The sequence below is a fragment of the Eurytemora carolleeae genome, unplaced genomic scaffold (genome assembly GCF_000591075.1).
Source record: "Eurytemora carolleeae unplaced genomic scaffold, Eaff_2.0 scaffold6, whole genome shotgun sequence".
NCBI lineage: Eukaryota > Metazoa > Arthropoda > Copepoda > Calanoida > Temoridae > Eurytemora > Eurytemora carolleeae.
Genome location: NW_019396148.1, coordinates 278682 through 304171, shown reverse-complemented (window position 1 = coordinate 304171; position 25490 = coordinate 278682). Strand labels below are relative to the sequence as shown.

Below are 25490 nucleotides of genomic sequence, written 5' to 3'. Positions count from 1 at the left end.
CTTTTTAATAAAGACCTATGGATAAATTAAATTTCTTTTCAATTTCCCCTGGTGGTCATACCCTGAAGAATGAACTTGTATTGCATGGGATGAAGCAATGATCTTCAAGTTTAAAAGTTCCAAAATTGGATATCGAGATAAAGCGTTCAATATTAATGATACTCCAAAATTTCTGACCTCTGGATAATAAAAAAATTGTAATATTACTGATTTCAGATCGCTGTGTAACCTAAAACTTATGTAATATATTTTTGTTAATATTAGGTCTGATATTGGTATAATTGTCAATTTTAATATCAATTTACACATAGATAACATCCATATTATATATATAAATGGTTTAGTTTAAAGGGAGTGTTCGCGAAAAATGAAAGGGGGTATAGACTTATAGCGAAAAATAATCGCTTTTGATCGCTTCTAATCTTACTTGTATCTGTTGCGTCTATAAGGAGAAAATTGTTTAAAACAACTTATAATGAAGAACGTAGCGTCCATACTAATTCAGAAAATTGCAATATACGACTCGTATCGTAAAATAATCAATTTAATTTCAAACAAATCATTCAGATAATACAAGTTTACAACCTAAAGTCATCGATTATTTTCGACACAATCGTATGTAGTTAATATTTCATAATTTTTGTTACTTGTTTTATATACTATTCACTTAAAACGATTTTTTCTGCTAGGTGTGTCTGCCACATGTAATCATTTAAAGCATTGAGAGCAGAGACATCTGGCGGCCATTTATTTCGGCGCTTTAAGTGCATTGTATACAAGACCAATAAAAATATTATGAAATATTAACTAAATAGGAATTGCGTCGAAAAATAATCGATGAATATAGGTTGTAATATCTAAGTCGTTTTTAACAATTTTCTTCTTATAGACGGCAACAGATAGAAGTAAGATTAGTAGCGATCAAAAGCAATTATTTTTCGCGCTAAACCTATACCCCCTTTCATTTTCCGCGAACATCCACTTTAAGTTTTGTTAAGTATAGACAGCTTCTTAAAAGTACTGATATTAAATATATATTTTCCGCTTCTAATCAGCCTTTTATATTATCAAAACATTTTCAGAAATATATTCTTTGCACATGTTATGTTTATCTTATTTGAGTAATATTAGGTGTCTAACCCGCAGCTCAAATATTTCTGGTCAACATTTCCTAGTTTATAAAGGGACTGTAGACGGGACTTCAAGTGATCCTCCATTCAAAGATGGCACTGCCCGATTTACAACGGTAACCTTGAAACCTTTATCTGATGAAAAATATGAAATCTTACTGTCGTTTTTCTAACTCGATAAGTATTTTTTGTGTGAGTTTCTGCATTGTTTCTTAAGCAAGAAATTCGCAATTCGCTTTGACAAAGAAACCGCAAATGAAAATAAACAGTTTACAGATACAAAAACATTTATATTGATTCATACTGAAGATCAGACAATGCTTTAAAGGGTACCATTGTAAATCAGGCTGTGTCATCTTTGCATGGAGGGTCACTTGAAATTATGCTTACAGTCCCTTTAAGCATTAAACTCTATATCAAAAATGTATATTTTTTGTAGAGACAAAGGTTCAAAGGCTACCTTCGTAAATCAGGGATGTTTAGAGATATATTAGTTTTTTTTAATAAACGTAAGATGATGAATTTCCCTGATTTAATGTTCTGAAAGGTTGTAATTAAATTCCTTAAGTCACCCTGTATATAAAAACAAGATTGAGACTAATTTTCTATATTTTAAAAACATGTCTTTAGAAATTTTTTTTATTTACTATTTTATCTTTTCTTCACATCGTCAGCATTATTTTCGCAATGTGCAAATCTTCTCAGAAAATGCATAATTTTTGTGCAATTTTTACGCGTCTTGTTTTGTAGAAAATACTGTTAAAACCTTTAGTTCTAAAAATGTAAGCAAAAATGTTTTTGTGATATTTTGACCATTTTGAATACATTTTATATTAAAAATGCAATCTCTATCACAATTATGTGTACAGCCATTACAAGTAAAAACGGAATCAATTTTTAAAAAAATATTTTTGATTAGAAACGTCACAATTATTCGATTAGCCAGTTTTAACTGTCAGAACTCTAAAATGTTTTATGTAATTTTGGGTGTTATAGCCTTATTGACTAAAAAATCAAAATATTTTTGTTTTAATTTTTTTCCCCACGTACAACGCTAGTTACAAAGAGTAATAACATCATAAAAAACGTAAAAAATAAAAAACCTTAATTTTCTTTTATATTTCCTTACAATAGTACATAGTACATACAGGATTGGTTACACACTGAAAAAGATACTTTAATTTCCTGTATAAACTAAAGAAAAAACTAAAAATTGACTTCAAGACAATCTTTGATAATATGAAATAGCTATTTTTGTTAAATGGGGTGACCGGCTATTCTGAAAACGTATCCACCCCCAAAGTAGGAGTTTTGAACGTCGAATTTGCGCTCAAACTCAGGATTTACAGATCTTTAAAAAGTTTAATATGTCTCAAATGAATCCGAAAGAAGTTTTCAACAACACTGCATACTCAGTTCAACTACCTTTCATAGCCGGTCACTCCCTTTAAGTTCCTTGACGATGAGTGTCTGTATAAGTATATCTGAGAGGAATCCAGTTCAAGAACTTGAGAAGAGAATCCAAAGTTGCACCAACCTAAATATTGAATATTATTATTCACATTTAAATAAGATTTACTTTTATCCTATATTCTTGTTCCCCCCCCCCCATCCCATCAAATAAAAATACCAACCAGTTTGTCAAGATAATTCTTAGACAGATTTTAGTAAACCAAGCCTTATAACTCTCTATTTGTGTTATGTTTACGTTAAAGTTACAGGGAATAATACTAACGTAACTTCATGTGAATATTCTTGCATGTTTAGCCTATAGTCTCATCCTTTGGGGGTAGCCCTGTATGGCTGTAAAATGATTTAAGAAAGGGACAAATTTTACTTCCGGTGTCTGAAATATTTCCGCAGAAGAAATTTTTATACTCTCCTTTCATTTTACCATTGTTTGTGTATACTTTCTAAACTTAAGAATTTAATTGTAAGTTTCGTCTAAACTAAACAGAAAACAATTCCGTTGGAGACATTTTAAATACCTTATCCCTCTGCTGAAAATGGAGTATGGACCAAAACATCTAACATTTTTCTTCGGAATTTATTAACATGCAGTCTAAGAGTCAGAATCTAAATTTTTAGAAAAGGACACTTTGAGAATCTCAGGTTTAAAATCAAACGTAACTATTGTTTCGCCAAAAATTAGTTAAGCTTGGATATTTTTTTAACCATTCATGGCAGGGCCACTAATTTTGTGACTTCTTTTGAACAGCCTATGTCGGTTATGCAATTTACTTTGGGCTTTGATTTTAGAATTCGGGGACCCTGTTATTTACAGTTCTAAAAATATCAGAGACAGAGAGAGTAAACAGATTTAAGCTTTGAAACAAAAGTTATGTTCAATTTTAGACCTAAAAATGTTTTTGATTCTTGAGATTGCCTTGAAACCTGATGGTCAGTTTTCATAAGTGTTTCTGATTTATAGCGGTAGCAGTTCAGCCTCCATGTGGCCTGTGGGATAATTTGTCTCACAGACTAGTTATATATACAGACTTCTCATAACTCTCACGGGATAGGCAAAGCAGGCCTATAGTTGTACCGGCACGACATGCTATATATCCACGGAAGTGTTTTGACTTCCATCTTACGGCCGCTTGTTACATTAAATACCCATTTAGGGGTTAAGTTTTAAAATTCTTAAAGAAATAATCTAACTTTTAACATAGAAGGTATATTTTAAGAATTTATTTTTTTTTTAAGTTAGAAAAACAACAATATCTTTTCCATTTTTTATCAGTTAAAGATAAAAGGGATTCCGTTTTTAATCTGGAGTGTTCCCCTTGTAATGGAGGGTCACTTGATACAGCAACGATAATCCCTTTAAGATAAATTCAAAGACAAAATAATGAATGAAGAAGTATATTTTATTACCAGAGATTTTTTTATATTAAAAATAAATATTTTGTTCAGGATTTGGATTGGCTGGAAATATAGCTTCGATGCTGGTTCTAAGATCTCCAAAACTCGACATGAAAGTCTCCATCAGGTTTGTAAATAATATATTTTTGTAATTAGTCGAGCATGATGGAAGATGCAAGAACAAGAAGAAAATGGAGGACAAGAAATATAGAAATGTCAAAATATTTGAATCTACTATCACTATAGGCTTTTAGGGCGCTTCACGCCCATCTTCTATTTCAATTGTGAAGATATCCTCTTTAAATGCATTGTAAAGCAAAAACAAAACAAAAAGTTCGCGAATTTTTTTTTAAAATCGTGAATTTGCAAAATGCAATGAAAATCAATTTTGTTAGAGTCAAATTTTTGAAGTTTTGATCATCTATAATTTTATAACCTTCCTTGGAGACATGTAAAGTCCCACACACAATTTGGGCCCGATCAGTTTTGCCGTCTTGACGTTTATTGGATACAAACAGATAGACAGACAAACAGACAAGAAAAGAATATATATTGATAGATAGAATATTGTTAAAATAAATATGTAAAAAAAAACATTTTAAGGTTTTCGGGCTTTTTCCAGACTTTTTAAAATTTAGAAATATCTACACTTGCTGCAAACTCTTATTTTCTAATTAATATATATATCTATAAAATAAAACAAGACATTTGTATGTATATGTTGCCTATTGCCGGCCAAACGGCTGGACTGGATAGGCAACTTTTTTTTGTGGACACTCATGTGTCATAGGCTAAAAAATTTAGCAATTTTTTTTTCCATGGGCAACGCCGGGACCTTCAGTTAGTATATATATGCAACCCGATGCATGGTGAACTACATACATACAGTACAGTAACAGAATGCATAGTTTGAAATATCAAAATCTTTCTATAAAAAAATAGGGAATAAAGAATTTAAATTTGTGACAAGTGTTTAGTTCCTTAGCGTGTGACTGAAAAGTTTATATACACCTTAAACCGAGTCACGATTTTATCAACTTTGATTGAATTTTAGTCCTTTCCCATTGAAGGTGCTTAACATACAGTCATACTGGAGATCAATATTCAATGCGCAAATGCCACGTTTTAATCTTTTTTCCTTTTGTGAGTAACGAAGACGATGAACACTTTTATTTATTTTTATATTTGTTGAAAAACCTGAATAAAAAGGTATTTAATAAAATTCTAGATAAAATTGGTATTTCAGATGAATTTCTCATAAACTATGTTGGGGAAAAATTTTATTCATAAAGAGCGTTCCATCTCATATTTGATTATCTGCAAGCATTAACGCTAAAATACACACAGAATGCTCAAAAAAAACCTAGTTTTTTCTACAGGCAAATTTTTCTGTTGGCCTTATTATTTTTATTCAATCAATTTATAAATTTTCTGATTAGTTTCGAAAATTGTAATTTAGAGCTCTAAACGACACCCTGTAAATCCTTTCGGATAAAAAATAGACTCCTGGTCAGTCTTTTTTTTAGATGGAAAAAATGATCTTTTCCATGGTCAAAAGCTAAGAATTATCTTTAGAGCGTAAAAAATAAATTGTTAAAGAAAGGTGTATTCTCTTTTTACGACCATGCTAAAAATTGTTAAAGTTGCATAAAATAGCACAATAGAATTAGAAATAGTAATGGTACTCCATTTTTACCTGATCAAATTTCAAACTTCCTTCCAAATCCTCTCATTTGATTCTGCAATAGATTCTGCAAACTCTGGATTTGCCAAATGTCTTCCTTTTATTTTTATTTTTATTACATGAATCGATATTTTGAGACGGTAAAAACTTACGATTTCATCGTAAGATTTTGTCATTTGAAAATCATGGATATCTGAAAATTTCTCTCTTCGTTTTGAGAATTTGAGATACTTCGAGAGAAATACTAATTCTTTGCTTCACATGCCTTCTTCAGCATATCAGTGACAAAATAAACATAGAACTCGATGATTCATCTCCTGTCAACATCTTTTCTTTACTGCCAATTCGGAGAGAGATTGCTTATAAAACGAATTCAGACTACGAACTGCAACTGGCAACGTTCAGCTTGAGAAGCACGGATCGACCATCCAAAAATCTAAACATGTAGTGGACATAGTATGAAGACGTTGTAAGCAATTCTCTCCTTAATAGACTTCAACTACTGCCGCACTCCTGAATTGAATTGCTGGATTGAATCAAATCCCTCTGAAAACTACGCGAAAACTGTGTAAAATTATCAATAAACGCTTGTATCCAGCAGTCAACTTCAACTTTTAACTAGATACATGAAATCAGCTAAGAAATTCCGTCCTCCTCTTGCAAACGCTTTTTAGATACTGACAAAATGCAGTTTGTTTCTTTTCCCACTGAATTGATTGCGAAGTCAAGTTTAGCTAAAGTATTTGTATAAATTTCATCTTCTTCAAAGTTTGCGGATTTTACCGATAATAATTTAGTAGATTTCAACCAATCAGTAATGGGTTTAAAGCAATAATCACACTGATATTTTTTACACTTTTTATCAGAAAAAAGGTTTAAAGGGTACCGTTTTAGCTACGCTCAGTTTAACAAACGCCTGGTTTAAATAATTACTTTATTACTAAATTTATATACTTAAATTTCTAGAAACGTAAAATATTCAATAGATAGATAGGTGACGTGGCCGGAAGTTGCTCATCTTGCCACGTCTAGATCTTAGGTTCAAAACTCCTCAGAAGTCTCGTCTTCCGCCACTACGCCGCCACACCGTTGTGAATCGGGCAAGCATCTCGTGGGATTAAAACGACAGTTCTTTTAAGACCCAAAAGTTTTACCCTCTAAGTTCAAAAGTTTACGCCTCTGTAAAGTGTATAAGATATTTTTATTTTATTTGATATTTGAAAATAATTTATATTGATGTTTTCTAGAATTCCGTGTCTCCGAGGAAATCTCCTTGATCAAGTCAATTCCTTTGATCTTTACCGACACGTAGAATATTAAGCAGATTTACCAAGATTCAATGAATTATAATCAACCTTATTATATCTTATTTTTGTTTTTCTGCTTAAATCTTGAATTGGCAAGTATAAGCAATGGGTTTTGGTTAAATTGTATATTTTTATACAACAAAGACGAGCAAAAATAGTTTTGTCATAATAGGAAAACGGCAATAGAATAATGAATTATTTTTTCTTTTTTTGTAACTTTTTGTTTAGCGTGGAAACCTTTGTATTAATCAAAGAAATTGAGCTCTTACCACAAACTAAAATTTGCTTAGCCTTATATCTTTGCAACCTTACGATGTAAACCTTTAATATTTCAAAATTAGATTGTTTGATCTAGAAGAAATCATAGCTTTAAATATACAAGTTCTATAAAATAGGGTTCTAAAGATTTATGGATTAGAAAATCAGAATTTGTGGAAAAGACTCAATTTCTTTTTTGAAAATGTTGAGAAAAACCATTTTCTTTTTTACAATTTCATGCTGTGTTGACCGTATATATTTTCGTTGCTCGAGGTTTAAGATGTTGAATTTTAAACCCAGAGAAGAAAACAGATATTTATGAAGAAAAAAAAAACATGTTTTTCATTAATTCTATTTTTATAACGTGTTGATGTCACAACATCGTGACATGTTTTTACGATGCTTCCTTTACAAATCGTAAAGGACTGTCGTATAGAAAGTTACTTTCCATTTAGAGATTTGTTTTCTAGATTTACAACAGTACTTTTTCATTTTTCTGATAAATAATGTATAAAAAATCATCCTTCTTCTTGCTTGGAAAGTGATAAATTCTAATAATTTCCTCCACAGTTTCTAAAGCAGAATTACGAAATTGATATTTATCATTTTTCTAAGAAAAGATGATGGATATCTTGTGCATTTCTGATCAGACTCAGGGTAACGATGTGAATTGGACATGCCACTCTAAAAATGAAAAGTTGCTTGAAATTAAGTGTATTGTCCCTTTGATACCTTTATTTTATGTTTTGTTTAGACATATTTTGATGATGTTGGCTCTGTTCGACAGTTTGTTTATCATGTTCACTACACTCTCATTCTCATTACTTCAACTCTATCCTGGGTGGAAGGTAATCTTCTTCTTCTTCTTCTTCTTCTTCTTCTTCTTCTTCTTCTTCTTCTTCTTCTTCTTCCACTTTTTTTCTTCTTATTATTATGAATATTATTTATTATTATTATTATTATTGATATTATTATTCTTATCACATTATGATGATCAAAACTTTTCTCTTTCTTTTGCTTTCCTTTCCTAGTGGAAAAAATATTCCCAATTTATCTAATTAATTAAGAGATAATCAAATTGTTTAGGCATTGAATATTGAATATTGAATATCTGTAGAAATAACCTTGTTAATTAAAATGAACATAACCCTGCAATTTATTTATCATTATGTGTGTATCTTTCTCCATGTTCATATCTGTACTAAACTGTATCTGTATCTGTATCTGAATTTGTATCTGTATCTGTATCTGTATCTGTATCTGTATCTGTATCTGTATCTGTATCTGTATCTGTATCTGTATATGTATCTTAATCTGTATCTGTATCTGTATCTGTATCTGTATCTGTATCTGTATCTAGACCTACTATCATGGAATCGTGTTCCCCTGGATTTTCCCGTTTATACAGATCTCACTCACAGGAATCAATCAATCAATCATAAAAAATCAGTTCCATATTGGATTAATTTTCTTAGATTTCACTTAATTTCTATAGGAAATCGCCATTTTTTTTTGCATGTCTATTGTCTATCTTTTTGTGCTTTTAGTATTAATCTTGACTTGGTTAAAAATTCAATTTAATTGAGAATTTCATGATAACTTTGCGTGTAAATTGCAGAGAACGTACTTGATTTAACGCAGAGCAAACATGTGCTAGTTAGTGCAATCCTCTCAGATACTGGTTTGTCTAATATTTGGATATATTTATTGTTTACTTTAATTTACTTTAAAGATATTTTATTTCACATTGCCAACCCTGAAAAATATGTTCGTTGAAAAAGATTGAAATCAAATCTGAAAATAAAAAATTTAATAAAATTCGACCTTGAAATTTTATGGAAAATACAGGAAAAAATATTTCTGTTTTTCTAAATCTTACAAATTTATTCTTTATACGCAGTGTTTACCTGTAAATGCATGCAGCACCCCTGTTCACTGAACGCTTAGTGTACTGCTAATTACTGGAGAACGCACCAAAAGCTTAGTTGAGGGTTTAAAGTAGATGCATTGACTCGAACCGACCAGTCTTAGACCAAATAGATTGTCAAGTATGGCAATTCATAATTTGTACACTCTCCGTACAGCTGTGTTCTTATATCACAAGTGTCAACTCAGTTTTTTGTCCGACAAAATTAATAATAATAGTGTAAATTTTAGACTAAGTGCTTGTCTAATAGTAAAATAATTGCAATTTTATGTGTTCTTCATTTTCTGTTTTTGACTTTTTTATTTAATCATAAAAAACATGTCAACTTTGAATGTGAAAAAATTTCCCTTTTCCTTGCTATATTTGACAATTTTCCCAATAAGAGTGGAGTCTACTGGTCAAATGATACACAACTGAGACACATGACGACTATACTGCCTGCACTACCATTGGCGGGAGTCCTGGTGACGTAATATAGACTTATAAATTATATCATCATTTATATTTATTACAAATAAAGATAAAAATTATAAAATAATAATTGGAGAAAACCTAGGTTACAATTAGGTTTCTCTGGAATATCTTCGTTTCTAGATTGGTTGCGTATTTGCTGAATATGATCTGTTTATACCTGATATTTCTATACAAAATTGTCTATATATGAATTTTTGTATAAATTTGACACAGTTTTATATCAATTTCGAGATAGGAACATCAGATATAAATTTCATGGGTCGCGATCGAGAGCTAAAGTGATAAGCTCTCAGTCAATACCCCCTTTCATTTTCCTGTACAGTCCTTTCAAAGCATTTCTTTATATTTTTCAGACATCTTCTTTCTTAAAATTAAGTTTGGCTTGGTTCTCCTTCTCTCCAAAATTTGACAACAGGAAAAGGGAGAATTCTTAAATATTGCCTCCAGGATTAAAGGGAGTGACCGGCTATGTAAGGTAGTTGAACTGAGTACGCAGTGTTGTGGAAAACATCTTTCTGATTAATTTGAAACATATAACACTTTTTAAAGATCTGTAAATCCTGAGTTTGAGCGCAAATTCGACGTTCAAAACTCCTACTTTGGGGGTGGATCAGTTTTCAGAATTAGTTTTTAAAATTATTTTTTTTAAAGTTTAATATGTCTCAAATGAATCCGAAAGAAGTTTTCCACAACACTGCATACTCAGTTCAACTAGCCTACATTTCTTAAATTTTGCTTTCTCTCTCTCTCCTCCTTAGTATATGATAGAATAGAATAAAATACAGCATTTAAACACAAGTGAATATAAACTAAATTCTGGACTTTCTTCTAAAAGTTTCTATAGTATTCTATAGTTGAGAAAACTTGCCAAACTATTTAACTTTCCTCAAAGTGCAATTTATTTTTGCACAATTGCAATCTAATATTTCCAACCAAACCTAGTTTCTTTTATACGAGTGTGCGAAATTCATTAAACACATAATTAATTGCAAAGAAATTTTTTTCATTTCCCAGAATTTTTTTTGATGATATTGGTTTCTATTATTGTATTAGGCAGGTTTTTTAGGTTTTTTATATCATTTTGTTTTTATCGTTCATAAATGACCCATTTCGTTCGTATTCTTATAATCGTTCAAAAAAACTTTATTTCGTTTATCTTCTCATTCATTTTCAATCTATTTTGTTCGTTTTCTCACTGCACGATCGTTCAGTAAAATCGTTGGTTCAATCAAACCGTTTGAACGATTAAATTGTTCGTTTTGTTTCTTCTTTTGACGTTTTCAAAAAACGATCGGTTTTTATTTCTCAGAACCATCCAAGTTATTCGTTCATCGTTTGTTTCTTTTAAAACGACACAAAAAATTTTGTTCCTCCCTAAAAACGATGCCCATAGTGATTAACAGTCTTTTTAGTTTTAAATATTAAATTCGAATAAAAAAGGGTCCATCCAAAAACTTGCATTTTTGGGATCTTAGCAGTGAGTGTGATGGATTATATGCATTTCACTAGTTGGGGATGATTCATTTGGTGTACCGTCCCGCTTATGCCGTCTATATACTGTGGATCTTACTCTATAGCTGTCTTAAAAGCCGGTCCGGAACTTCAAATGAATCTGAGTTTTCAGTGAGATATACCTATTCATAATCTAATTATGGTTCATTCTTAGCTCAATTTTTTTTTCCGGCAAATAATCCTTTTATGATTGGAAGGTTTTATAATCTGAAAAGTTTGATTATAGATCCGATTAAATTTTATCTTGATTGATTAAAAACGTCCAGAAAATAAAAAAAACCATGATTAACATATCTTTTCAAAATCTAAGTCATTCATTTTTACAGAAGTTATAACTTTTGTACAGTTATAATTCCAGAAAACTGTAGAATAGGAATACAAGGTTAAGGTATTAAGGTTATTAAATCACTCATTAAGTAAAATTGGTCTCTTTACACTGCACAATTTAAAGCCATATCTCGACAAAATGTTCACCAATTTTGATGAATTTTTTGATTCATTTTCTAAAATACTATGAACTTTCGCTTGTGAATGGGTTATTGAAATTTTAATTAAGATATTTTTCCAGCATTTGAAACCCTAACACTAACAGTGGAAAATATATGATTGATTGATTGATGAAGGCTCGATCTGGTCAACTGTATCCGTAGCAGTGGAGAGGTTTCTATCTGTCGTCTACTCTAGAACATGGTAATTTTCACTTACAAATGTAATCCCTGAGCTCGAAATTTATGATTAATGGGATCGGAACTTTGAAATGAGCGTCAGGTTCAACTTCTTCTCTCTATTGGCCGATATCCACTCAAATCTGAGAGTCGGTTCAAAGATAATTAGTTGAACTAGCAGTAGCTAGTTTAAATGTTTCTTAATTTTTATAAATTGCCGCCCTTGGTGAATAAGAGAAATTTGTTTAACCTCAAATATTCCGAGGAATGCATTTATTCTTCTAATCAAAGTGAATAAATATTATAATAATAATAATAATAATATTTATTAAATTTTGTTTTTTACCCCCTTAAGGTCTTTAAAATGATTTTGAGGGCCATGACATCTAATTGTTTCAGGGGAATAAAGTTTCAAACCATGATTTGGCCCAGACATGACACTGAGAGTCAGGTCTGGGCCAAATGTGCAAAATTATCTTTATAATTGTTTAAATTAGTCAATTAGTCAACATATTTTAATATTTGTGTCCAAAACACTGAGTGTCAGGTTTGGAACTTTCTTCCCTTGAATCTTGGCTGAAGTGCTTTACTGGATATCGTCAACTTATTTATCTTATTTATTCGTAAATTTTTATCTCATTTTCATATTTAACAAAAATCCCAGCTGATTGCCTCCTTCCTCCTTCCTCCTTCCTACTTTCCCATTATGTATAGATCAGAAAATATCCTAATATAAATCTGTCACAAATAATCTAATCATCATAACCAAGGTGTATAAAGANGTAGGATATGTTAATTTAACACAAGAACAATTGTCTGATTTTGTTTCAAATTTAACACACCTGAATATTTTCAAAAAAGCTTGCTTAAAATGTACAGGGTGAGTCAAAAAAGTGTGATTATCGGCGTCTAGTACAAAATTGAAACTTTTTTGTGCAACTCTCCTGTACGCTATTTTTTGAATATTTTTTTAAGTACTCCATGATGGCCCAACAAAAAATCGGTGACACTTTTTTTTCTCTCAAAATCAAAAGTTGAGAAAAGTAAAAATGTGTAAATATATAATATCTATCAAATTCTAAATTTTATAAACATTGGTTAAAAAATTAAGTGAGCAATTCCTTGTCAGAAAGTTTTGCCTCCCTAAAGACCTAAAAAGAAAGTACACTGTAGAGATGGAAGAAATGAAATAAAAAGAATTGATAAATTTTTCTTCATCCTTGTTGAGGCTTAAAGAGACTGTTAAGGTAAAAATGAAAGGGGTATGTTTTGAAAATTAGAAATTCTAGGCACTCATCGCGTCCAATAATATTTCTTTCTTATGCTTCTGTCAGTGATCTAGTGAACAGTGTCACGTGACCAGATACTGCACGGCCATTGATTGAAATTCTGGTCACATGATACAGACGTACGAAATAAGATAAAAATTTATTAGATATGTTAAAAATGAATAATTATTATATTCAAATTTTAATAGAAGCGTGCCTACAACTTCTAAGCACCATCTTAATTTTCATATTTGTTCCGTATTTGCTAAATATTATCTGTTTGAACTTTGATTCATGTCACTTATATGAGAGTTTTCGAATAACTCATTTTTTTTAACACAGTTTTTTTTCTCAATTTCTAGAGAAAGGAACATCAGATTGAATTAATATTGGTTTTGATCAACTCCTTAAATTGTTAAGGCTTCAAGCCTATACCCCCTTTCATTTTACCAAAACAAGACTCAAGAGCCAACAATTGTTGGCTCTTGAGTCTTGAATAAGATATAAAAGAGCTTTTAGTCCCCTTTTCAGCGCCCCTTTCTATCAACAATTGTAGCATTTAACTATTGATCTTAAAGTCGACATTTTTCATTGTACTATGAAATAAACAAAAATTTTTGCGGATTTTTTTTTCAAATTTTTGTATTTAAAAAATAAAGATCATAACTAAATAAAGTTAAAATAAACAGTGGCGCAACTAGAGGGGGGGGGGGCGTCCGAGCAAGCCCCCGCCCTTTAGAATGAAAAGAAAGTTTGGCGAATATGAATATCCTAGGAGTCAGGAATAATAAAACCAAAAGAGTTATTGTAGAAATTGTATTCTTCTGTGGTTAGTTAAAAAAAATATATTTTCATCTCTCTGAATTCTCAAGGCTAAAGGCTATTGTAAACATTTAATGCAAAAAGTTCCGAATTGTATTCAAACTTTAAATTATTTAGTTAGTTTGAAATACCAAAGGTTACACCACTCAGTGCAAAGATTTAGGGATTAGAATAATTGAGTTTGTGGCAAAAAACTCAGTTACGAATCTAGAGAACATTCTGAGACTGAACCTGGCAAACTTTTAACTGATTATCATATTTGATAACTGTAACCTGTGTATCTTCTTTGAAAGAATTTCTTTAAAATCGAAAATGAAATAAGTTTATGAATGATGGTTAGAATGATCAATCACAGATTCAATAACTTCAAGAAAAAACGTAATATTGTCCGTCCTTTTTCAATGATTATATATGCCATTTGATGTTTTTTTTTCAAAACATATAAATGATTATTCTTATAGTTATATCTGTAATTAAACAAGGTACTTATCAAATTTTCTTTGGCGCTCCGCGCACACATGAAAAGAATTGATTGACTCATATCGTTAATTTTACAGTTGTTGAAAGTATAAATTTTTAAAAAACACACACTAAAAATTTCCTTTTTTTCGACATCGAACTTTTAAAAAAGCACTTTNCAAAACTTTTATAGGAATCTGTTTGTACATCTTTCACTTCTGGACCCATTAAACTATGGAGTATTTAAAACAAAACTTTTATAGGAATCTGTTTGTACATCTTTCACTTCTGGACCCATTAAACTATGGAGTATTTAAAACAAAACTTTTATAGGAATCTGTTTGTACATCTTTCACTTCTGGACCCATTAAACTATGGAGTATTTAAAACAAAACTTTTATAGGAATCTGTTTTGTACATCTTTCACTTCTGGACCCATGTCTAAGGGGGCACAGGGGTACCACCCCCCCTTTCCACTACGCGCCTGTAGATGGCCACACGGATGGACCAAATTGTCTAATTTTTTTTGGTGGAACCCTTGAGTAGAAATACTACTCTGGGGTAGAAGTAACACTAAGATAGGCCTAAAAAATTCTATTTCTTTTAAAAATTAGATTTTTAAAAACGCCGGGCTTTAGTGTTGTAATAAATCAAATTGTTTATACGGCCAGTAGCTTAAGAATTTATTTATTACGCCTTCTTTTTCCATGCAGAGTTTTCTGGGTCCCACTGCATATTTGTCAGTTTATTTATCAGTTTATTTGTCAGTTTATTTATCAGTTTATTTGTCAGTTTATTTGTCAGTTTATTTGTCAGTTTATTTGTCAGTTTATTTGTCAGTTTATTTGTCAGTTTATTTATCAGTTTATTTATCAGTTTATTTCTCAGTTTATTTGTTAGTTTATTTGTCAGTTTATTTGTCTGTTTATTTTTCAGTTTATTTGTCAGTTTATTTGTCAGTTTATTTGTCAGTTTATTTGTCAGTTCATTTCAAATTTGTTAACGTGTTGGATCAAAGAAACATGAATTGGAAAGTAAATAAAAAAATATTTAGATTTAAAGAAAACTGAACATATAGCAAAATTTTCAAGCTAAATTATATTTTTCATCAAAGCATCTAGAAGCTTTTTCAGAAAGTAATTCAATTTCATTTTGCTAAATAAAATCCCGAATTTTAGTGTTTTATAATCTCTCTGTAAGTTTGTTATTAATTTAACAAATATTTCCCAAAGGAATTGAGTCTTTGCCACAAACTCTGATTTTCTAATCCTTATATCTTTGCATCCCACTGCTGTAGACCTTAGATATTTCAAACTTGAACGTTGTGAAATCAAATAATCGAAGTTTGAAATATCAAAGATTTACACCAACAAGTTGCCGAGATATGAGGATTAGATAATTTGAATTTGTGGCAAAGACTCAATTCCTTTAAAATAAAATAATATAATGACGTATTTTAAGTAAATTTTAAAAAAATGTCATTGCATTTTTAAATCATTTGTTATTGTTATCGACTCTTTTTTATGAAAAATGCTTGAAAAAATATGTTAGTTGCGGTATCTATAAGATAATGGTTTCCAGTTTATAATCTAAGTATAGTATAGCTTATGTACTGATGGTTGCAGTAGCTATAAGATAATGGTTTTCAGTTTATAATCTAAGTATAGTATAGCTTATGTACTGTTGGTTGCAGTAGCTATAAGATAATGGTTTCCAGTTTATAATCAAAGTATAGTATAGCTTATGCACTGTTGGTTGCAGTAGCTATAAGATAATGGTTTCCAGTTTATAATCTAAGTATAGTATAGCTTATGTACTGATGGTTGCAGTAGCTATAAGATAATGGTTTCTAGTTTATTATCAAAGTATAGTATAGCTTATGTACTGTTGGTTGCCTTAGCTATAAGATAATGGTTTCCAGTTTATAATCTAAGTATAGTATAGCTTATGCACTCTTGGTTGCAGTAGCTATAAGATAATGGTTTCCAGTTTATAATCAAAGTATAGCTTAGAACTTGGCAAAATGTTTTGTAACGAGTAAATAAATGAAAAAAAGACCCTGAGCTGCGCCAAAACAATTATCTAAATTATTCCTTAGATCAAAGGAGGATAAAAGACAAAGGAGGACGGATTTAAGTACTCGCAAAACTGAGACTGAAGTACAAGCGTAGTTTTAAGGAAATCTCCATGCAAAGATAACAGTGCCCGATTCACAATAGTACCCTTGAAAGCTTAGTTAATGTATGTTTAAATTTTTCAAACTTATAAATTTTAAATTCTGGTCCTCCACAAAAGTGACCTTCTATTGCAGAAAAGTTGAGAAGAAATAGGTACTTAAAAATTTATTATTTACTGGGCACATTTTCTATTTCAATTGTGAACATGTTTCTCAAAACACATTGTAAAAATTTCGCGGATTTTTAAAAATCGAATTTTATATATACATATATTTATTATCCATAGACACAGTGTTTCTTCCTGTTAGGACTCATCAGTATGGCTGAATTTTTTTTATCAGTTTTAGATTTTGAAGTTGACGGGGCTTGAACCTTGAATCCTTAGATTATGGATCTAACACACTAGAGACTGCTCCATCAAAACCTGATAATTGGTTGATGAAATAAGGACCAGAGAGCTCAACCAACTCATTAAATGTTGAGGTCCTTGCATAAAGCTAATTATTACATCTATTCATTACTGCAGAGTGCTTAAGTTTAGCGGACTAGACGAGCCATATATTATCCATAGACTCAGTGTTTCGTCCTATTAGGACTCATCACTATATAAACAAATATATATATTTATATTTATTATATATATATATATATATATATATATATATATATATACGTGATATAGTTTTATATTTTCAGGTATTTCATTACAGACTCTATTATACAAACATCAATTATTCAGACGGGTGATTTGTGTGGAACAAAATACATTATTTATACAAAAACTTTTCTTTTCATACGAATTATCTCAAAATTGGGGGAAATAGTTTGTTAATTATAAGGATTGTTAGTTGGGTTGAGAAATAAAAGGTTATGTGTCCCTTTTAGAAAAAATGTTTTTAGCTTTTTTATTATTTATAGGCTAGCACTAACAATAACGAACTTGGCCGATTATCATATTTTTAAAGTTTTTATTCAATTTTTGAAATATTTAAAATTTTTGGACTATTTAATTTTGACCTATCCATGAAAAATCGTAAAAAATGTTGGTGCTTTCAGTTCAGTTTTTTATTTGATACAAACAAATAGTCCAATGTATGTTAAAAAGTAGTGCTAAAGCTTGAAAAATCATTCTAAATTGTTTATTAAGATATATTTACTTATTTATCCATACTTTGTTGAATAAAAAAACTGTTCCAATATTCAGATATACAATTACAAATTTTTAAAAAGTTTTAAAGCGGATCTTTCATGTTTTTCCTTCTGACTTTTTTTAAAGAAAAGAATGTTTATAATCTCTAAAATATATTTTTTTCTGATTTGCTTACTTTTTTTTTTAGTAAAGTAAGACAAACAAAAAACATTTTAAACATGGCACATTATATCAACCACACGCTTCACGGTAAACTAGAGGTACTGGCAGAACCCATTTTCACCCAGTAAATGTGAATCTTTTGTATTTTCTATTTTATAATTTGTTGTTAGTCTATGAAGTTTTAGATTTCGAAAAGTCATATTAATTATCTTTTCTCATACTTTTGCGTAAACTTGAGGAGCTACGAGGTCTCAAAGTTCTACCACTTATTAGTGATGCCGCACAAATTTTACTTTCTCCTTTTTTCTAGTTTGCAGTGATATCTATTTTCCAATTTGTTCCTTGTTACCTTGTTACCATCGAAAAAAACGTTCAAAATTTCGAGATGTTTTTGCGGCAGTTCTGTATTACGAACAAAAATGTTAGGGACTTGTCAACAAATAAGAAGTGCCATCAATAAACAACGATTGACTATTTATATAGATAATGGTGTTCAGAGAGTATTCTAGATAAAAAAATTGTTTTCAGGAGTTGGTATCTTTATTGGTGCGAAAAGTGGTCTTTATTTATAAATAATCACTGAATCACTTTGTTTAGCTACACTCCTGCACCTTGCCTTGTGCCAAAACAATATTGCTCGTCAAATTTGGTCAAAATATGGATATATTTGAACATTAAGACATTTTAGAATTATTATTACCATCTTAACAAATTTGGTATATTTTGTATTTGATAAATCAAATAAATCACATAGCTCATTATATGTATTTTTTAAACCTTTCATAATATATACTTTACCCCTATTCCAGCTGTATTTTACATTCGTATTTACTATTTTGGGAAAAGGAGACCTCATGTCCTAGATAAGGTTAACAGATGTCACTGTTAGAAGAAAGACTTAATTTTTGTTCGTAATATCAAGAGTTCGAAAGACAAAATGTTCGTTATTATGAACATAACTTTAATTTATTTTGGAGTTTAAACTCTTATTTTATCTGATAACATTCTGATTGTAATTACAAGTAAAATTATCAAAAACCTTAAATTATTTAGACATTATATATATACATAATTACATAGACATTATATATATATAATTACATAGGCTTATATATATATTTACATAGACATTTTGTATATATAATTACATAGAAATTATATATATAAATACATCATGCATCTTTGGCGAAAACCTATCAGCAAGTTAAATGTTTTGAACGAAAAGTTGTGACGTAAATTTTTTAATAAAATAAACAAATAATGAATGGGGAGTGTTGACGCACTTTGTTCTGGTCGCACTCAAATTGTGGCATAAATACACCCTTTTGTAAACGAAGTTTTATACAGAAACCCTTGCATCTTATGTAGATATTATATGTATATATTATATGTATATTATGTAGATATTATATGTAGATATTATTGAACCTGTTCTACTCCAAACTACTCAAATATTAGGTCTTTTAGATATTTCAAATTGTACAAAAAATCTAGATTTAGAGATAGAGTTTTTAAAATATCTATAAATTATCTTCAGCGGCATAAACAGATTTGGTAGTTCGTTTAGTAAATGCTCCTGCTGGGTTTTTACTATTTTCTACAAAATCGACCCATGATTGTTAAGATTATGGCCTAAAAATAGGAAAAATAATTTTTATCTTTGGCTCTCATTCAAAAACCCATGAAGATATATGCTGATCAAAATGGTGAATTTGTTTATCATGGCTTTAAGTTAATTTACAAACGTTTTAAAAGTTCAAGCAATAAAGTTGAACATGGGATAAGCTAAAATGTGCTTTTTTAACATATTTCTATTTGCGCATAGAGCTAAATAACCTACAAACCAAGCCAATTTTTGCTTATAAATTTCTTTTTATTGGATATTCACATTAGATTTAGTTCTCAGTGTGAATTAACCAATATTTGGTCAAGTAAAAACATAAAATGATCAGATTTTTTGTACAATTTGATAAATCTAAAAGACCTAATATTTGTGTCCATATTGTAAAATATAACATTGTAAAATTTAGAAGATTTTTCTGCTGTTATTAGATTTCCAACTTTTGACGTATCAAAACATATTGAGGAGTTTTTTTTTACCGGCATCAAATTAATTTGCCTTGGGATCATGTCAGTTAAAACAATAAATAAGGGCCTGATCGGTTCAGTCTTTTCGGCCTTTATTGTATACTTGCTTGGGAACCCGCGGCGCCGCCCACGTTACTTCCGCCGTTTACCCGCACTTAGTAGATTTGACTAAATTTTTTCTTTAAAAGTCGACCCACTCAACTTAGAATGTGATAACCAAATTCAGAACATTTCTTTGGTTCTCCTGAGTTCCCCAATCAGAATTTGAGGCATATCGGTGAAGGGGTTCCTGAGTTATGATCGCACAAACATACAAATAAACAGACAAACAGAGATTACAACTTTGTATTTATTGTATACAAACAGACAACCCGACGGACAAAAAGACATTCAAGAATAAAATATTTATATTTTAGGATTTCTACTCTTTCTAGCCGAGTTTATCTGATTCCAGTTCTGCTTATCAGTATTCTCTGGAATATTCCAAGGTGAGACATTTTTATTCTATTCTCCGCAAAAACAACAAAATAAGATGATTGACATGTCCAATTTACATTGTTACCGCATAAACTCTATTAATAAAGCATTAATGCGGACTATTTTGTCGTTTCAAGTGCATAATTATGATTTTCTCTGTGTATTACAAAACCGCAAGCCACGTTTACAGAGAAACCACTTGTAAAAATAATCAATTTTTAGAGAGAAAATTCATCCTGAATAAGGCGAAGACATAAAGGTGTGAAGGGGTTACGCTACTCTATAAATTAATTGAGTTTTTGCCACAAACTCAAATTTTCAAATCCATCTTTGAAATCTGACGATGTAAACCTTTGATATTTCAAACCATTTTAACTCACAGTATTTTTAGTTTGAAATATCAAAGGCCTACGAATAATTCGGGTTGCAAAGATAAAGGGATTAGAACATCAGAGTTTGTGGCATAAACTCAATTCCTTAAGGGCCATTTGAAATTATGTTTACAATAGAAACCTTTAAAATTAATAGAAAAAATCTAGGTAGCCGGGCAATAGTAAGCACTTTTATTCTCCCGCTCTAAATTGAAATTGGGAAATAACTAAATTGAAATTATCTCCGTCATAACCAGTCAAATTCAAAATAGCAACAGCGGCATCAAATACCTAAATATTCAAAAAAATATAATAACATTGGAAACACAAAAACTTAACATTTAATGGGCAAAATTGGGTTGAAGTTAAAATTTACTGGACTTTGAACCAGGAAATCTGATTAATAAAAAAAAACATTTTTTTCGCTCTTATTTTATAAAATTCATAGTTTTGAAATCTTTACATATTTTTGTGAACAAGAAATAAAATTTTATTTTTGTAAAATTTTGAAAATCCAAAAAATGTATTTTTTAATCCTCCTTATTTTCTTTCTTTTTACTTTTTATGACTGACTGCAGAACAAAAGACTCAATTATGTTTAAAAATCCAGCTTTCTACAATCATATCATTAACCAAACCTAAGGAAAAACAGGAAGCAAGATCAGCCCGCGTAAAATAAGTGTTCACTATGGTTTATAGGGTTACCCATGGTCAAGTTTTTAAGACAACGGCGCAACACAAAACGTTGGGGTACATGACTTTTAAACGGAGTAATAGAAAGACATTGATAACAAACTGGAGATAGATTTATTGATATTTCGTTTTTATTTGTATGCGTGAGCTTGTGCCCAAACCCCTTATCCAAAATAAATTATTAAAGTTAAAAATATTTTTTTAATCCGCGAACATTTTTTTGTGTTGTTTTATATTGCACAAAGAGAAGATACTGCTAAAAAAGATAAAACAGCAGATGGGCGCGAAGCGCCCTAAATCCCTAGTATGCTAATAATTGCATAACTTTATAGCTAGCCACAGACAGTCTTGACAGATTGATTTGAAAGCCTTTTTTAACAGTTTGTCTTGAGTCTTGACGAATTGAATTGAAAGCCTTTTTCAACAGTTTGTCTCGAGTCTTGAGTTGACAGTTTGAAATGAAAGCCTTTTTTTTCAAAAGTTTTTTTTTGTAATTCCCTTGGCTTGAACAGAGTGCACTTTAGAAACAAGAATTGAACAATAGAACAATTGAAAATCTAAAAAGAAAAGAGTTCTTTTGGTAAGAAAGTGCAGGTCATTGTAATCAAGTATAGTTTTGTTTCTCAAAACTTAGAACTAAAAAAAGACAAGTTGAAATGATACTGCCGGAATACCTAAGTACCTGAATACCTAAGTTCACAAACAAACTCAAATAATGTACAGTCAGAAACCCTAGCTTGAAATATTGTACGCTAACAGTCAGAAACCCTAGCTTGAAATATTGTACGCTAACAGTCAGAAACCCTAGCTAGAAATATTGTACGCTAACAGTCAGAAACCATATCTTGAAATATTGTACGCTAACAGTCAGAAACCCTAGCTTGAAATATTGTACGCTAACAGTCAGAAACCTTAGCTTGAAATATTGTACGCTAACAGTCAGAAACCCTAGCTTGAAATATTGTACACTAACAGTCAGAAACCCTAGCTTGAAATATTGTACGCTAACAGTCAGAAACCCTAGCTTGAAGTATTGTACGCTAACAGTCAGAAACCCTAGCTTGAAATATTGTACGCTTACAGTCAGAAACCCTAGCTTGAAATATTGTACGCTAACAGTCAGAAACCCTAGCTTGAAATATTGTACGCTAACAGTCAGAAACCCTAGCTTGAAATCCTAAACATTTTCGAAATATACTGCATTGCTTTTTCAACTTTATTTCAAGTTCTTTTCTTTTTCCTTTCCTTTCGTTTTCTTTTCTTCATTTTTCAATATTTTTTTTACTTGGGGGGAAATATATCATATTATATAAAATAGTATAAATTATTTTCTCCTGAAGCACTTAATTTTCTATGTTTTTGTTTTATTTCATATATAAATAATTACTAACTCACTCCCGTGGTTCTCTTAAGTTTCCCAATCAAAATTTGAGACAAATCGGTTCCGGGGTTCCCGAGTTATGATCGGACAAACAAACGGAGAGACATCTTGACATACAAACAGAGATTACAACGTTATATACAGGGTGTCCCACATCATATAAGACCGTCAACGGGTCTAAATTGCGATTTTCGGGACTAATCAGAAAATTTAATTAAAATGAATCATTTTGAAAAATAATATAAGGCTTATATAAGAATTTTCTTGCGGAAAATGATAAGTTTTTTGAGTATTAATGGGTTATTTTGTCGTTAAAGATTGGAGATAATCTAATATGATATGGGACACTCTGTATATAGTTTTATTTATGTTTGCTATAACTGGCAAAACAGCTGGACCGAATTGGCTGAAATTTTTTTAGAAAACCCATGGGTACCCCGGGGTATGACATAGACAAACAACTTTTTGAAAAATTTTAAATTCCTTTTTTTCAACTAAAATTACGATTTAATACCAAGCGCGGGTAAATGGTGGGAGTAGCTATGACTATATATAATAGTATAAACCGTGCACTCCAGCTAGATAAATTAAGAAAATAAGAATGAATATTCTAGGTTTCTAGAATTGCAGACCTGTTATCATGTTAAACCAAGCGTAGCTTCTCTTCAGATCCTTCAAGGTAATCCACATTTTAGGAATAGCCTCTTAACTTCCTTTTTTTCTATTAAACTGTCCCTTGATTCTTCTTAATATGATATAATAGTCCCTTAAGATTCTTCTTAGATATTATAAAGCAATCCCTTTATTATTTTTAAATAATATCAATAGTCCTTTGATTCTTTCTAAATATTATAGAACAGTCCCATGGTTCTACCTAAATAATTTGAAAAAGTCTTCTGATTCTTCTTGAATATATTAGACCAGTCCCTTGAATTATTCCTAATTATTATAGAACAGTCCCTTGATTCTTCTGATATGTTATGGAATAGCCCCATGATTCTTCCTAATTATTATAGAACAGTTTCTTAATTCTTCTAAATTGTGTCTGTTTAAAGGGATTAATACTAATTTCAAGGGTGATTAAAAGTTTAAAAACCTTCATATCACGCATAAATTTTATTGGGGGAGAAGGATGGAGAGGGGGGGAATAGGGGAGGGAGCTGGGGGAAACAGGGTTTCAGGGGGAAACAGGGTGTGTTCTGGGGGAAACAGGGTGTATTCAGGGGGAAACTGGGTGTGTTCAGGGGGATTCTTTTCCGACATTTTTCGATTTACTAATTTGGGAAATAAGCATTACAGATTTGATTTTAAAACTTATAAGCAACTAAACAATTGCCTATACCTTCGCAATCTGATACGTAGACCTTGTATAATATATAAATTATGAATTTCTAATTTAGCTTGATCTGATCTAAACCTTTTCATTGCAATACTATTGTTAGTAAGGTAATAATGATCGGCTTCAAACAAATTATCGAACAATGAAAATCATTTCTGGGAAGTAAGGAAGAGGGTTAAAAATGTTTCCATAAAATTACTAAAAAACTTTTTATCCTTCTTGCATAAATATGTTTTTTTTAATGCCTCTATTCCAGAAACTGAAATAATATGCATAAAATGTGCACATACTTTTTAACTTCAAAATAAACCTTGTTTTAAGTTTTGTTCTTATTTAAATTTTATTCATACGAAACCCTACATTTAAACAGTTAAATTTTATTTTATTACATTTTCTGGAGATATTCCAGGAGAGGACATTTATTGTGAAAGTAAGAAAACACTCTTTCATTCTTATGTTACATTGAAAGAAGAAAAATAAAAGTAAAATTAAAAAATTTAATTTTTCAAATGTCTAATAAAGAAATTGATCCACACACATAAATTTTCTAATCCCTAAATCGTTACAATCCGATGGTGAAAACCTTTGATATTTCAAACCATACACCACATGATCTACCAGAATTCATAGTCTGAAATATAAAAGGTCTACTAAATCAGGTTGTACAGATAAGGATTAGAAATTAGTTTGCTGCAAAAACTCATTTCCTTCAGTTTGTTTCCAGAATTATGAGGCCACAAAGCATCATGAATTAATGAATTCTGAAAAAAAAACATTTAAATTTTTTAATAAAAGTTTACGTTTAAAAATAACTTTTCAAGAGCCGTCAAATATCATCTTTTTCCAAAAAGTTTTATCTACCCTTTGACTCTAAATCTCCCACCTCCCCCCCGGAGTTTTTCAAAATATAATTTAGTGATTTTTAAGCTATAACCATAAAACAGTCGGTGCTGAAAGAAAATATAAACTTTAGTAAAAAACAATTTAAGGGAACACAGCAATCTGAAAAAAGAGCAAGTTGCGCCCCAAGTTTTTCTTGTGTANTCAGCTTAAGCCACCTTTGCCAAAAGACAAGCCAAGTCTTTTAAGTTTCCTACTCTAGATATTTCTTGGAAATTTTATAGTTGGAGGAACTATGTACACTGTACAGGGTTGCCCATAAAGTATGGGTAACCCTAAAGCTAAATACTAGTCCAAATCTCTACTGATCTATTTCCAATATCAGTGCAACCTGATGTTGTCTATCGAACTATGAATTCCTCTAGATCAAATAGTTGAAGT

General features: G+C 30.5%; 1 protein-coding gene across 1 annotated transcript in view; it reads left to right on the top strand.

Moving 5' to 3' along the window:
• LOC111696409 (probable G-protein coupled receptor frpr-1) overlaps window positions 1-25490 on the top strand; it is a 28681-nt gene that overhangs the window by 2438 nt on the left and 753 nt on the right. The window contains exons 2-7 of the mRNA XM_023466006.1: window positions 4047-4122; window positions 7999-8092; window positions 8605-8665; window positions 11781-11847; window positions 20365-20436; window positions 23485-23549. Of these exons, the coding sequence (XP_023321774.1) occupies window positions 4047-4122; window positions 7999-8092; window positions 8605-8665; window positions 11781-11847; window positions 20365-20436; window positions 23485-23549 (435 nt within the window). The remainder of the gene's footprint in view (window positions 1-4046; window positions 4123-7998; window positions 8093-8604; window positions 8666-11780; window positions 11848-20364; window positions 20437-23484; window positions 23550-25490) is intronic.